At 31.3% G+C, this 17210-nt stretch overlaps 1 protein-coding gene across 3 annotated transcripts in view; it reads right to left on the reverse strand.

Annotated features, from left to right (window-relative positions):
* LOC118191579 (GTP-binding protein 2) overlaps nucleotides 1-9895 on the reverse strand; it is a 107920-nt gene extending 98025 nt beyond the window's left edge. The window contains exons 1-3 of one of the 3 annotated variants that reach the window (XM_085810121.1): nucleotides 9847-9895; nucleotides 9125-9159; nucleotides 7853-8097 (exon numbers count right to left, since the gene is read on the reverse strand). Coding sequence is in view for 1 of the 3 variants with exons in the window: in XM_085810119.1 (XP_085666245.1) it covers nucleotides 9125-9138 (14 nt within the window). In the remaining 2 variants the exon portion in view is untranslated. Of the gene's footprint in view, nucleotides 1-7852; nucleotides 8144-9124; nucleotides 9160-9846 lie in introns of all 3 variants that reach the window. The other 2 variants (XM_085810120.1, XM_085810119.1) reach the window with 2 other exon arrangements.
* Nucleotides 9896-17210: the final 7315 nt, after the last annotated feature.

Raw genomic sequence — 17210 nt, forward strand, 5'->3', positions numbered from 1 at the left:
CTATTATATTAATAAAAATATAAATCATATGTAATTTGGTCAGAAACTGGGAAATCCTGTGGATGACAAATTTTTTCATGCCTAATATGGCACATAATGACTTCTACTGAAAATAATGACCTACTCGGATCTGTGCACAGGACTTATTTACAATAAGCAGGAAGATAAAAATTGTCTTAAAGTGAAGTTGGTTCAAAATACAGGAATAACAGCTGAGTCAAACAAAATCAAATTTTTGGTAAAATATAAAATATTTTATTGACAGATGATTGATTCAATATAATTGAAAAAGTGCCGAATAGACAGTATAGTGGTTAGGGAAGCCGAATGCAATACCGAAGGGCCGGGGTTCGAATTCCGGGAGATGGCTTGATAGTAGATTGTCTGTCCCCTCACAGGAAGTAAAAGTGGCCACCTGTTAGATGCCTCCACAATAAAATAGCCACCACTTCGCAGTGGCCAATGCTGAAAAAAAGAAAGTGTTCGCCATTCGATTAAAAAAAATCAAAAAAGCAAAAAGAAGTACTATTTTATTGTGGCTCAAATGATTTGTTATATTATTTGACATACCCGACAGTTAGTACTAATCAACAGAGAAACAATACAACTTTTAAAATTACTCAAGATTATGAAGCACCATATCCCTCCTTTTTTTTTACTAATTTTATGGTCCAAAAATAGAAAAGGGGAAATTATGTGAATAATTTAATTTTCGAAGGATGCAGTTATAATAAGAACATAACAAATCAAAAGTAGTTATAGAGTAAACCACTGGTAATGATCACAATATGCTTAGAGTAGAGAGAAATGTACCCCTGGTATTATCGTGAAATTGTTGTTTCATTTATGTTAGCCTGAGTAGTTGAATGGGGGGGAGTGCAGAATCACCCACTGCTTGGCGCGTTTTTAAGAATTGCACATACTCAGTATCCATGTACACATTGGCCTATTTTCACTTTAAAAAAAAATCCTAGAATTGCACAAAAATGGTACTGCGCACTCCATCAACTTTATCCATGTACATATCGACCTATTTTCACTTAAAAAGTTGTGGGGCTATCCTCCCTCCCACATTTCTTCGGCGCTTCGAGCTCTCCTCTTTGCGCATTAAGAATATCATCTCTGCGCGACTGCAAAAGAGAACTTTTGCCTTCTGTTTTTACAAGTTCATGTATGCGTTTTACTCACCGCTGATATTCCTAAGCGTCAAACAAATAAGTGGGCGATTCTACACTTTACCGGAATGGGGTTTTCTTTCACAAAGGATCCATTGGCAGCAGTGCGTATTTACTTGCCAAGCTTGCCAACAACTAATCGGGCAGGATTTTAGCAATGTATAGTTAGGTTGCAAGATATTTAGCATATGGAAGCCATGATTTTAGTGGTGCACAGTCAAGTTATAAGATACTTAGCATATAGAAGTAAAATAAACAGGTTAACCATGACATTTAAAGCATATAAATTTAAAGAAACATATTAAATGTGTATAAATTAAAGTTAGCAGGAAAAGACATAATATTAATTGGTTAATCATGATAAAGCATATACTTAATGTGTATATAGAAATACTTATGCTTAGCATACTTCATATCTCTTTTTAGTAAATTAGTATGGTCCTGTAAAGGACTTTTCCCCCCCTTTCAGAAACCTATGCTGGTATGCTACAGGAAAACAATCCTTGTCTTTTATTCATATGTAGAAACATCCAGTTTGATGCTAACACAATCAAAAATTTTGGCTCGGATCAATAAGAATTTACAATAAGCAATTACAAGAATGGAAATAAAGGTCTTTGCTTAAATCTCTGTTGAATTTATTATTATTCCCTTACATAAACAAAGTTGAGAAATGGAATCATAATTGCTGCTTCACTTTTACATCTCTGTTAAATTTAATGTTTTGTAAATGTATATATAACAAATATTTTTAATAACACATTAAAAACACTTAAAAAGTAAATAGCAAAATAATTGCCACCATAAAATAATGAAACAAGCATGAATGCCAAAGTGATGACTAGATGCCATGCCTTAATCAGTTCAAATGACTTATATTGACACACATTTCACTTTGGGAAGAAGAAAGTCCTACTCTGAAAAGATGTTTGGAAACTTGAAAGAAAGGATCTTCTGCAGATTTACCTTAAAATGGACACAATTCAATGCTGTATACATTAGTGCAATTTAGAATATCCAAAGTGAGAATGGAAAAAGCAATATTTTCATTTACATTTATGAAATATTGTTTGACTTCTGAATTAGTAACCAATGCTGTTGACAAATTAATATATACCCTAGGATAATTTCAGTTCCAGGATACATTGAAATTATTTCTGCTTATAACAGATGTGGGAAAAAACTAGCAATTCCAGTATTCTAGCCTTTTCATCAGGCCTGATGAAATTAAACATGGCAACATAATTTTCTTCTGAATGATGCAGCCATATATATGGAAAAGGCAAATGAAATACTTCTCAAAATGTTGTATCTGAAATGACTCATAAATGCTTTGCGTGAAAATTCATGAATTGTTGCCAGACATTCACAAACCTATTTGTATTCTAAGAAAGATCATTTTAAATCTCTGTTATAGTGAGAGTCTTTAAAGAGGCTGTAACTAATATATTAGTTTTGACAAAGTGGATAACATGGTCAAGTGAGATTGTCGTTATGCGAAGCAATAATAACTTTAGTGGGCATGACAGTGTGATGGCTCAAGATATTGAATACTGAAGATTTAAACTTGGGTCAAACTATCAGTATTCAGCAATTGTATTGCTTGACCTGCTTACAACAGATATAAAATATGTCAATGTAGAATTCGAAGGAAAGATTAGGTTATTTGAATATCGCAAAGCATACCGGCTATCGACCTGAAGAAGGATACCTTTATGAACAACTTTCTAATGAAAACTGGCTTGCATTTGCATTACATATGAGGAAAACCACAAAAATCAATGATGTAGCCAGCCCTTTAACCATGATCTGAACCCAGATTAAACTACTAGTATTTAATGGTCTTGATCACTTGTAAGAAAAACCTGAAGAAAATGCTTGCAATATCATGTAATCAGAAATTAACTATGTACTGCATAGAAGGATTACTTTTTGAAGTGTCGAGGTAGAGAATACTTTTTTTTTTTTTTTTGTTTATGTAGGTATTTGGCCATGGTATTATTCATTACATATATTCTCTGTCATTCATACAGAATACTAATATTTTTAGTATATGTAAAAGTATCTTTTTCATTTAAGTGCTTTGCTTATCAATATCCTCAAAATCATGTTTAATAATTAGTACTACTGTACATATAATAGATTAATGGATTCATTACTAAATAATACATTTAAAACATTCATTTTACACAAGCAATTTTTCAAAGTTTTTTTTTTTAATTTACTTGCTGATACCTTAAAACATTTTATTTTGAAACAACTGTCTTTTTCATAATAAATTTGACAATGCCTAGAATCTTCAATAATATTCAAACCCTTTATAGTAGCATTGTAAATAAACTATAAGAACATTCTACATTTTACCTTTCAAGAGTCATTTAAACTTTAATTACTCAAAGCAGTGGTTTATTAACTTTGATGCCCCTGGGAACACATAAAACTATTTTGTCATCTCAGAGAACCAATAATACTTTTTATTTTATTCTAATCATCTCTAATGCATATAAACACCTAGCATCCTCTGAAAAGTAATTGTTAAAATGCATTAAAAATATATCAAATTTTTAAGTATATAAAAACTAATTTAATTCTTATTATTTTAGGTAAAAATAACAGTAATAAAAATAAAAATCTAATAATTTGAAATGCATTATTGCGGCCCACTTCATCATATTTTCTTCTCAATGATGCAGCCATATGTATGAAAAAGGGGTTGATCTTTACATTATGGTAACTTGGCGTTTTTTTGGCGAAAATTTGGCGACCAACTCTCCTACAGCAACCCTCTATTTTTTTTCCCTGCCGCCATTTTGTCTTCACGAAGTAAAGACATGTTTCTTTTCTTTTTATCTACTGAACACTTCTTCCAACAATCTACTAGCCGAATTACACTTATGCTAGAAATTTTATCTAACAAAACTGCTTAATCATGACAAATATTCACTGCAAAATTGGGAAAAAGTGCACAATACCATACTCCTTACGCGTTTTTCAAAATAACACATACACATAAACCATGTACACGCCGACTTATTTTTACTTAAAAAAACATCCCAGTATTGCACAAAAATGGCATTGCGCACACTCTTCACTATATCCATGTACACTGCTTTTTTCTCATAAATTAGAAAAATTTCACGAAAATACATGACAATTTTCTCAATCTTTAAACCCGGTAAAAAGAACATATATGAAATTACCTGATCGCGAAAAAGTATTTACCCTTTCCAAATATGAACATTTCCACATATAAAATAAATAAAATATCCAAAAACTTTTACCTCTAAATCATCTATTACATTATACACGTCACCAACGAATTCATACCGCAAGCATTACAAATACTTAGTATCAAAAATTTAAATTATTTCCATGCACGTTTACTTCAACTTAAACGTGTACCAAATTCCTACAAACATAAAATTCACAAAATAACTATCATTTAATTAAAATATCACTAAACCATGTACACGCCGACTTATTTTTACTTAAAAAAACATCCCAGAATTGCACAAAAATGGCATTGCGCACACTCTTCACTATATCCATGTACGCTGCTTTTTTCTCATAGATTAGAAAAATTTCACGAAAATACATGACAATTTTCTCAAACTTTAAACCCGGTAAAAAGAACATATATGAAATTACCTGATTGCGAAAAAGTATTTACCCTTTCCAAATATGAACATTTCCACATATAAAATAAATAAAATATCCAAAAACTTTTACCTCTAAATCATCTATTACATTATACACGTCACCAACGAATTCATACCGCAACCATTACAAATACTTAGTGTCAGATATTTAAATTATTTCCATGCACGTTTACTTCAACTGAAACATATACCAAATTCCTACAAACATAAAATTCACAAAATAACTATCATTTAATTAAAATATAATTAAATTCAAAAACACTACTTAAAATATAAATGAGCACATACATTAAATTAATACATACATAAATACCCATTTCAAATTCACTTTAGGTACGGCCATGGAATCCAAAAATTCACGAACACTGTTTCACACAACACAGAATAAAGCCAAATACAAAATTTCCAGATTTTTTCCCGATTTCCCCCCTTTTCCGATTAAAGAGCCGTAATTTGTCCATTAATATCACATGACACATCCCATGATCTCTCATTTCCCTCACACAAAATAATGCGTAATCGGAACTGAGTACTGCTCACATTATTACCAAAGTCTTTATCGCCTCCAAAATGTCGCCAAACTACCAGTTACCATATTGTAAAGATCAACCGAAAAAGGCAAATGAAATACTTCTCAAAATGTTGTATCTGAAATGACTTATAAATGCTTTACTCATTATGCTTAATCATAATGTTTTACGAGTCGTGCACCCTATGGTTCTGCGTGTTTAAAGTCTTTTAAGATTTACATAAGACCCCAGCTATACTATTCTAAACAGCTTTGCTATCAATTATCATTCACCCCTGCCATATTTTCACCACCTCCATCTGGTAGTGATGCACCTCTAGCCAGCAGCAAAATGTAGCCCTAAACAGACGAGAACACAATCTCTAAGTGCTTGTAGAAACCAGGTTGATACCTCTGACAAGCAAATTCACCGAGTTATCAGCTTTGAACTATTATCGCCATTTTTGGCAATGTTTACATCTAACGGATCCTTTGTGGAAGCGCTTCCATTGTATGTTACGGAACACCTATTATGACGTAATCAGTTGTATGATTGCAGTAAATTCGTAAGGGCTTGTGTGTGTGTTGGTTAGGAAGTATATTGCTTGTTTTGTGGTTTAGATGGTAAAATAGCTGAATGTGGTAAGATTAAATTGAAGTTTCTGTACGATTTGGAAGGAAAGGGGAAAAGTGCATTACTTGACTGCTGTGTAAATGAAGGTTTACTTAGTAGCCATTATTAAGTGTCCTGTTTGTAGGAAGAAAATGCATATGGTCGAACGTTGGAACGGCACTATGGAGGATATTTTTTACTCTTTTTTTGTGAATTAATGTGGCTACGCCAGTATACAGATTCTAGTTCAGATAATTTTCAGAGGTTTTTAGATGCTGTTAAGGAATTTTGTTCGACTGAAGACATGTTAACTAGTAAATAAGGATATTACCTTTGTGTTGTGCAAAGATGAATTTCCTTTTTTTATGCTATTTCATTGTTTGATTTAAAATGTAGTTTATTGAGATTATATATATATTTTTTTTGTTGGCTGCTCCTTTCACTTTTTAAGTGAATATAGTTCGATGTGTACAATGGGAGTGTACAATGCCTAGTTTGTACAATTCACTGATGTTTTTTCAAGTGAAAATAGGTCAATGTGTACATGGATAAAGTCAAGGGAGTGTGCAATCGCAAGTTTGTACAATTCTCTGATTTTTTTTAAACGAAAATAGGTCGATGTGTACATGGATACCGAGTTTATGCAATTCTTTGTCTTGTTATTTTGGGCGATTTTTACAAAAAAAGTAAACAAAGTAAGAAGTCAAAGAAATGCTCAAACTCGGTATCCATGTACTGCCAAAAATTGCCAAGGGGTACCCGTAAATATATTTTTACCCACAATATTATTTCTTTAAAAGGAACATACATTCCAATTACAATACATAGTAATATTAACATTACAGCATTTAATAATACAGTCAAAAGTCTTTAATCCGGACTCGTCGGGACTTCGGGGATTCCGAATTATAAATCATCAGTTTAAATCTGGTAAGATGGCATGCAGAAATTATAAAATTAAAAATATGAAATAACGAGCAATTATGATCTAAAGGGTATCAAAATAAAAAATAAAAAAAAAAAAAAAAAAAAAAAAGGCCTTATATTTTTTTTGTTTACTTTATTAAACATTTCTTTCCAACACGCGCATGCGTAAAGCATACATTACGCATAGTCGAAATTAGAAAATTGCAACCAGAAAACTATTTGATGTGTACTCGTGATATTCATAATGACGAGGAATTTGATTAAAATCATAGCATAGACAGAATACATCGAGATGAAATACTACATTTAGTAAGGAATTATAAGCTGAATAAAATAAAAACATCTGCCTTGAAGATAAGGACAGTGCCGACAGATCAACTTCCAGTTCATTGCGCGCCACGACGTCCCTCCCCCTAGCACAGCAGCATGAAATTGATAAACAGATTTCGGAACGTTACAGAAACAAAGGATATGCCTTTATCCATTTTTTTGCAGCAATTCTACTTTTTGTTTGATGGACATCGAAACATACTTTCGCTTTGTAGATCCTTTACATATTAGTAAATATATATTGGAAATTCTATTTGACATAATTGAAAGTTCAAGCTTACTTTTATAAAATTGCTCTAACAGTCTGCAAAAAATAATAAGCCAGATCCAATTCGAAGATTAAGGAACAATGCAATCTGCAACATTAACTGAAATAGATAATTAGATAATTTTAGCTTCGCTTATACCGTCCGTTATACATTAAACACGCATGCGTAAACGTCATATGCGCATGCGTAAAAGTATTACGCGCATGTGTAAACGCCCATGCGCATGCGTGAACAAATTATGCATTGACGCATGTGCAGAAAGTTTGTAGCTTTGAGGTCCGAATTATAGATCATTCCGGATTATGGGTGTCTGGATTAACAACTTTTGACTGTATATCTTTATTTCTACTTTCCTGTAACTTAAATCTCACCTGTTCCTACTGTTGTCTCTGCTACTCCTTAGGCCTCAGATCATCCATAAATAAATAGAGAAGGTAAAAGTGCAGTTGATTCAACAATATCATAAGCTGAATGTTATTTCATGTTTGCTTCACTGTGATGATCCGGTTCTTGCACTAGGCTGGTATAAAGTTCAACAGTCAGATGAAAAAGATTTGACGTGACCTTTGCACATAGTTTCTGAGGGTTCGTCTTTGTTAGGAGACGAAAATGATCACTATGTGGACGAATCCATTTTACAATTAATGGGAGCTCTAAATGCACTGAAGAAGGGGAAAATTATGCAAATATTTTAAAACTTTTTTAACTTGGTGTTAAAAAGTTAGAGGGAAAAATATATGAGGAAATACAATATGTACATCACCAGTTCACATAAATTTAAAAAGAAACACAAAATCCACAGACGAGTCTAATCAACCTGAACAGCTAATAAAGACCGTTGCCAACTACGATTAAAAGAGACAAACAAAATGAAAAGATTTTTTTAAAAACAAGTGTATAACTAATAATATCCAATACATTTAGAATGCTACTCTGGAGCAATAACTTACATCAAATTAACTGAAATACTTAAATACCATTTTATTTAATTATATTTAATTCATTGAGTTATCGCTACAAACTGGTACATTTTCATCATGATATTTATGCAGCATTATACAACATTGATAGCACTGCATGGCATTGTTCCTAATATCAGGATTCAATCCAATTAAACTTTATGGAAATTTTCCCAAGTCATCCAATATTAATTAACTGCATAAAATTTTATAATAAGAACTCTAAAAGTCTTGAAAATATTATTCACCTTTTTAGTTCACAACGAGCTACCTAAAACAAAAGGTACTCCCCGATTGCATCATATTTTCTTATTTAAAGACACCAATTATATACAATGTTGGAAAGAATTTGCTGGTTTGGAAAAATTTACATCACTGCACGTAAAAAAAAAAAAAAAAAAAAAAAAAAAAAACTATTGTAGTAGCTTAAAATCATTAATTTTCAAACTTTGTCGAAAGGATACAAAATTATACAACGGGTCGATCATCTTAATATAATCTCTTAACAAGAGAACATCAAAACAGAGAATTAAAAGTAATTCTAAAAAGTTGCGCAAAAGAGATGGGTAAGAAAAACAGTTAGTGTTTTCAAGTTCTTTCTCTATTTTTAGATCATCTGAAAGACGGCCAAAGTTTACAAACACAGCAGGAAAGGATAGAGAGGAAAAAAAGTTAGGAACTTACTTGACAGCTGTCATTCAGATAGCAACACAGGAACACTGAAACAATTAAATTGTTTTATATACCATCATATATAATTATATTTTATATCATAGTCCAAAGAAACATAACGAATTATATGTCAACTTCTTTTACAAAGTAAACATGATCTGAATCTTGGCCGATCAGCATATGGTATTAGATATGATCTCGCAGACATTTGGTATGGCTGAATTTCTAAACTAATCAGTCGAGTTGAGTCGATACCTGCACTAAAAAAATTTTTGCAACAACATGCAACTCTTCGATTGCCCTATTTTTCTTATTGCACAACTCGGGATCAATTTAAGTCACAAATCCACACTACTTGTCCCGTTAGAAGTTTTGTTCAGCTGTTAGGTTGAAAATAGGACAGAAACATACGACAACGCATGCGCAGTTCTTTTCTGTCTAACAATGTCAAAGATTAGTATGTTATTTCAATGAGTACTATCATTAACATCGTACAGGAAAAAATAAAACAAACCCAAATTTAGGGCATTTTACCGAAGCGAAGTTGAAAATTATTCTTACTTTTATCGTATTAAGCTACTTAACAAATTATGCGTGTTTTGATTAAGCTGCAATAGCTTCCAGAAGAATTTTGTACTCTTTACAGTAATTTATGTTTTACATTAGGTTATGCAAGCTAAACAGAAATTTAAAATAATCAGTTGAATCATAGCTAAAAAAAAAGAATATAGTACTTTTTGGGAACATGTTCTTAGTCTGTGCAAGGCCTGCCAGTGTGGTTTTCGGTTGCCTGCGTGATATTCGTACTGACCGCGAGACGGCGCTACAATTCTGCTACACTTTGCGATGTTTACAAAGATCGGAAAAGTACCAAAAACGAATTCTGCAAAGTTTAAAAACGATTAATCCATAGTAGTCAGAAATTGTTGATTTCTTATTAGTAAAAATATTTTAATTAGAAGGAAAGCATGGAAATTTTAAGCTATCTCACCTTTTTTTTTCACACATAAACACCAGCTATTTGATCTCGATTTTAATTCCTGCTTTCATCTAGACATGCGCTATTCTGAATTGTACGCATTACAACTATTTATTCTAATTTAAAGGTAATTCAGAGTATACACCTTATTTTTTAATTATTTATATAGTAGATAGCTTCAGATCATGTACTATTTCAGTGAAAAATTTTCAAAATATTTCTATCGGCTGTACTGGGCCAAAAAATAATTTAGTATCCCCTATCAAAGATGTAATTAGTATATTAATACACCGCCGTGATCTAAAATTTCTATATCTGTTTCCACGACATTGGAGTAAAAATATTACTTAAAGAGATTAAAGTAAAAATATTACTTAAAGAAATTAAATTTTACATACTGAAGAATTTTTTAAAATTATTAAATAACTGTTTTTAGGAAATCTTAAACAATAAAAGTTTAAATAATGCAGATTTTGACCTCTGTGCAGTATTTGCATTGCAGATATTCAAAGACATTCTAAAATTATTAAGAAAAAAAAAAGAGTCTTACTGTGGCATAGATTTTGAATGAAACTCAAAACCAAAGTTGCTTTTTTGACTAATTTTAATATTACACAGGTGTGTTTCTCTTCACTTTCATTTGTATTCTAAATTTCATTGATGTTAACATTAAGAAACTAGTAATTGAATTAAGGGGCGAATTCAAGTGCAACGCTTGTCATGGTAATCGCACTTGCATTCAAAACCGAATTCAAGTGCAACGCTTTTCGGACACGCCTACTGAAAATACGTCACTACCATAGAAGAATTTGCGGCTACTCCTGACCTGCCGCAAACTCTTAACAGCGACTGTAAACAAGATGGGTGAGGTGATTTTGCTCAGACTTTTAAGAAATCGGAGAAATGCTGATCGAATCCCTTGGCATTTAAGAGACAGTCGTAATGCTTTTGAAATGGTGGAGCGTGAATTCATCAGTTGATTCAGATTAAATCGGTTTGCTTCAATGAATTGAAACCTTTTCTGAAGGCAACTGCCAATGGATATTCTCTGCAAAAGCAGGTTTGTTTTTACTTCAGATTATGAAAACTGAAATACTTCTGAAAATGTTTCCGAATCATAGACTATGCTTAAATGACCTATTTGAGAATATTAGATATTTTTATACGTAAACACACAAATTTTCAATGTTGTTGTATCAGGATTCTTTCTTTTTCATCCCGTTTTTTTTCGTAGTAATGATCGAAATCGTTAATTACTGCGAATTTTGGAATTCATTAATAATATCACCATTAATTTATTGTTTTAATTACTCTAAAACGTAATCTCGGAGAAATTGTTTTTCTAACAGAAATTATGCATATGCCTGTCTTTGAGATATATATATATATATGTATATATTTGGGATTAGTTTTTTGGAATATTATATATTTTTTCATGGTTTTAGATACGTGCATTTAATTTACATATGCTCTCAGAATTTCAGTGATATAGTAAATTAGTTTGCAGCAATAATTAATCTTTGATATGTATGCAATTAAAATTTCATAATTTAAATTAACTTTATATGAATAGAGAATATTTGTTAAATTCAAATTTCATTCTTTGCAGCAATGGCACATCAGAATTATTTAAATTTAACTTTACTTTTTATTCTTATGAAACAATATATATATATATATTCTGTAACTGTAGGGGGAAAAACCATGAATTTTTCTCAGCTGTTTAAACAGTTCCCATGTATAAAATAGTATTTCATCCCCCAAAATATTAGTTAATTTTCTCCTAATGTATAATGTCTTGCCTGTTCGTACAGTGTGATTAATGTCATGGTAATTTTGGATACTTTCTATAGATCTTGCATAATAACTACACATGTAAGTTATATACACATTCATAAATCTCCTATGATATGAAAAGTTATTGCAGACTTTCACATAACTATTAATAACTTGATGACTTACCTTACTTCCGTAGACCATGATCAGAATTAAATAAACTTATAAGGTTATCATACTAAATTACACGAAAAGCAGCATGACATAAATAAATACAAAGAAATTAAATGTATTTACTGTACTAATAGATTATTAAATTACATGACATTGGTTTTGCCCATGTATAATGGTAATGAAAGCCAGTTTTCCATAGAAAGTCCTCTACAGAGGCATCTGTTTTCTTAAGCAGATTGCTTTTACCACATTTCAGTGACCTTGATTTAAGTATGAAACTGGATAATATTTTCTTTCTGCATGAAATGTGTTAACTGAGTTTTAGAAATATAAGCCATCTTGCAGTTACTGTGATAATACTAATTTTTGGTACCTCCATATTATACCATCAACCATGAAATTTGTGCTAATTACTGCTGTGGAATTCTGAGCCAGACATTTGTATACAGCAGTTACAACAAACCATACAACAGTCTCTCTGCAGAATACATGAAATAACCCTGCTGTTAAAGTATTGGACCCACTTCGTGAAAAAATATTCTTTCATTACTACTGTTTTATTTGCGGTCAAATTTTACTAAAAGCTCATTTTAGAATACTATGAATACAAGTTGTCCACAGGTAATTGTTCCAATTTCTTACTGTTTTGTTCGCTATTTCCACATACAGTAGATGTTAATTCTTTCGAAAAGCTGTAAAAGAACTGGAGTGCAATCACAAATGTGATTCTACCTAGCTTACCAAGAATTATTTTGGGTTACATACAAATGAAACCACAGATGTTGCGAGTGTGGTGATATTAATTTCTGTTTTGTCTTCATTAACCGAAAAAATAAATTTTCCATTAATGGTGAAAAGGTAAGAAATATATGATAATAAGTATAATATTATAGTCATTTCAAATTACTGCAAGAATGTTTCATTATTATTCAAATAATAATAACAAAAAGCTATCTATACTATAATTATAGTGAAGTATAGATATTAAATAATACAAAATATTAAATAAATTTTAGAATCACCTATTTACTATAATTACTACAATTTAATAAAAAAAGGGTAGCTGTAATTTTTTTTTTTTTGTGTGTGTGTGTGTGTGTTTGTTTTAACGTTTTATTGCATATTTTTTAATAATGAAAAAACAGTGACATATTTTTGTTAAAAAGGAAAGTAAACTCCTTAAAAAGACTGATTTATTAATATATCAACTATGTTTAATGTTAAAAATCTGTATGTTAAAATTTCAGATGAAACTTTCTTTTGACTTAGGATTTATGTTTTTCTAGGTATGGAATGCTGGACGCCTATTCTATGATCATTGGATCTGTCTACAACTTAAGCGAACAATATTGACTCAAAGAAACCGGTATGGACAGCTATCAACAACTTATCGGAGAAAGCCATTCTGTGGTCCTCAGTTGGTGGGCGGGTGGGTCCATTTAACTTTACTGAAAGGGGACAAGGCTTCAAGGAGCTTTAGACCAATCGCAGTACAGACGAGTGACGAAATTTAGCGCGCGCTGGCTGAAGTTCTAGGAATATTCTCCCATTATTTCACTAACTCACACGCTGCATTTGTTGTTCGAAAAAAATTGCACAAAACAGTATTATGACCAACACGCAGCGGAATATGCTGCTGTGTTATGTGAAGGAAAATTCCGTTTTGTAAGGGGAAACTTAACTCAGGAATTTAGATCTTAGAAATAAAGAGTGATATGGGATACCACAAAAGCAATGGCAAATAGATAAAAGTAAATGAATTAAGCTTACTTCAAATCCTTTTAGAAATAAATTTTAATCATTTAAATTTATAATATGATTAATTTGCATTACAATCTAATAGCAAACTAAGTTTTTTTTTTTTTTTTTCCCATGCTTACATTAAAACTGTTTTCCCGCAATTTATTTTACAGTTACTATTGGAAAAATATTTCTTTACATAATAAATTAGGAAGAAAATATTTCTTTCTTAATATTTCTTCCCTTTTTTTTATTTTCTTTTACTATGAAAATTATTTCTTTCAGGAAAAGAAATAAAATTCATTCGCTATTACAGTATGGCCGATTGCTGCTGCATTCAACTATCACACACGCATCAAAATGGTTTATTTTAAATAATTTATTCTATAATTAACATGAAAGAAAATATTTTTTCAATATAAAATATATAACCAAAATTAAACTAATCTATCCTGTATGTGTGATTAATTCGTTTTGCAATTTTTGTCACACAATTACTAACACCTTTTTTTTTTAATATTACATTGCTGTTACTTGAATTTTATATATATATAAAAACTGCTCAGTTTAAATATTCTTCCTTCTCAAAAGATTTTATTCTGTGAAAATAATTAAAATATAGTAATATTTTCACAGTGTAAGTACTAAAGTAAAAATAATCAGTGTAGGTCTCTTGCAGTTGAAGTCCTTGTCAAACAAGCGTTTCGATACATTTTAAATAGAAAACTAATAATAATCAATATCTCTTTTACAATATAAAAATGAGAATGCTATAAACAGTTTTTTTTTGTTGTTAAATTTGCAAAGAAACAATGATTTTTTAATACTATAATAGGTTACAAAAGTACTATTCCATGAATAAACCCTTAGTCTTATAGCATTGTTACTTTATAGCATAATACAATAATAATACAGTATAATTCTACTAACAAGCCCACCAGCTGCCGAGCGGTAGTGTAGCTGAACGCAGGTAGTTTGGTCCGAGGTTTGAATCCCGGGAACGAGCTAGCCGGCGTTTTTGTGGCTTTCCACATGTGTAACTTGTATACGAGCCAGTTTCCCTTAGAAAGTCCTCACTTAGAAACCAGTTTTAAAACGTAATAAAATTACACACAAAATAATAATAATAATAAATAAATCTGAAAGCCTTCAGATTTTATATTACTTCCAAAGGGCCATTATTTAACGTTTTGCGTGTTATCTTTATTTATTAAATATCATGTTTTCCGCACTTAAACCATAAAATTCAATTCAACAGCAATATCATATAATTAAAAAAAAAAAGCATATGTTTAGAATTTCCGATACATAATCTCCCGCGCTAGAGATGAAAATGTTTTTTTCTGTACAATGTTGCTATTGCTCGCTTTGAAATTGTTGGGTTTCTTAATCAAAAACTCATAAATGCTTTACAAAATATGAAATAGATAATAAAACAAATTCTCAGTTCCAAATTTGGGCCTCCAGATGCCTATATTAGGATGGAGGATTACGTTATTCAGAATTTCATGGCACTAGGTAGCGTTGTTTTATCACTGTGCGAGAAACATTCATACATTCTGCAGATTCCTCATTATTTAATTTCTTTAAATATAATAGAGTGCGATAATACTTGGTGGCAACGATTTGAAAAGTGAAACGCCACAAAATGGCAAAACGAAATTAATAATTAATAGCCCCTCTGAGCTAAAACTTATTTTTGAAAGTATCACATTAGTAGTAGTACAGCTACTGAAAAAGATATTATAAAGCTATTTTATAGTTTTATAATTTTTTTTAAAATTTTTATTTTACAGTAGTGTGAATTTTGCGTAATAATGAACGACATTCCTTTTTGTGTTCACAGTATTATTGGTAAGGTATTCAACTGTTAGATTTTAAAGTAAACGTAATTCTTGCTGTACATAAATCGAGTAGAAGCTTATCGGATGTGTGTTAAATAAAGAAAGTTTGTGTGCTTGATAAACTTATCATCTTCTACATTTTTAAAGCATACAATTACAATTTATATCTATAATTTCTGGAATAGTATAACTTTTCTTTCAGTAGAAATTGCGTTCTTGTTTTCTGAATGTGGCTCCAAATACTCTCTCAGTTCATCGCAAATTAAAATAACTATAAATTTTGGCAATCTGAAATACGCAATGAAAACATCTTTTGGCAGAGCAAAAGCATCATTATATTTTCTATAAATTCGCCACCGATTCAGAGATCTACGACCGTATTCTTCGTTTAAATATGAAAAAATCAGCAGCGAAAACACATACAAAGCCATTGTCTACTTAGTACGTCAACTGCACAACCCTGATTGACGGCGCGGCAACACTTTTTCACGCGCTTTCGACAACTTCCGTACTCAGAGAATATAGGATTTCGGGCAGACCTGTTTTTTACTAGCAGCGACATCTGGCGGCCCACAACTTGCTGTCGACTCTCGTAGAATAACCGTCCTGGCACGACAGCAAACCAGCTCCCCATTGCAATTTTGACGTCATCAGTTACCAGAGCGGTAAAGCGTTGCACTTGAATTCGACTCTGGGGCGAATTCAAGTGCAACGCTTGTCATGGTAATCGCACTTGCATTGCAAAACCGAATTCAAGTGCAACGCTTTTCGGACACGCCTACTGAAAATACGTCACTACCATAGAGGAATTTTGCGGCTACTCCTGACCTGCCGTAAACTCTTATAACAGCGACTGTAAACAAGATGGCTGAAGTGATTTTGCTCAGACGTTTAAGAAATCGGAGAAATGCTGATCGAATCCCTTGGCATTTAAGAGACAGTCGTAATGCTTTTGAAATGGTGGAGCGTGAATTCATCAGTTGATTCAGATTAAATCGGTTTGCTTCAATGAATTGAAACCTTTTCTGAAGGCAACTGCCAATGGATATTCTATGCAAAAGCAGGTTTGTTTTTACTTCAGATTATGAAAACTGAAATACTTCTGGAAATGTTTCCGAATCATAGACTATGCTTAAATGACCTATTTGAGAATATTATATATTTTTATACGTAAACACACAAATTTTTAATGTTATTGTATCAGGATTCTTTCTTTTTCATCCCGTTTTTTTTTCGTAGTAATGATCGAAATCGTTAATTACTGCGAATTTTGGAATTCAGTAATAATAATATCACCATTAATTTATTGTTTTAATTACTCTAAAACGTAATCTCGGAGAAATTGTTTTTCTAACAGAAATTATGCATATGCCTGTCTTTGAGATGTATATATATATGTATATATTTGGAATTAGTTTTTTGGAATATTATATATTTTTTCATGGTTTTAGATACGTGCATTTAATTTACATATGCTCTCAGAATTTCAGTGATATAGTAAATTAGTTTGCAGCAATAATTAATCTTTGATATGTATGCAATTAAAATTTCATAATTTAAATTAACTTTATATGAATAGAGAATA

Source organism: Stegodyphus dumicola, chromosome X2, assembly GCF_044657685.1.
Source record: "Stegodyphus dumicola isolate Sdum_Otavi_A_Nest chromosome X2, ASM4465768v1".
NCBI lineage: Eukaryota > Metazoa > Arthropoda > Arachnida > Araneae > Eresidae > Stegodyphus > Stegodyphus dumicola.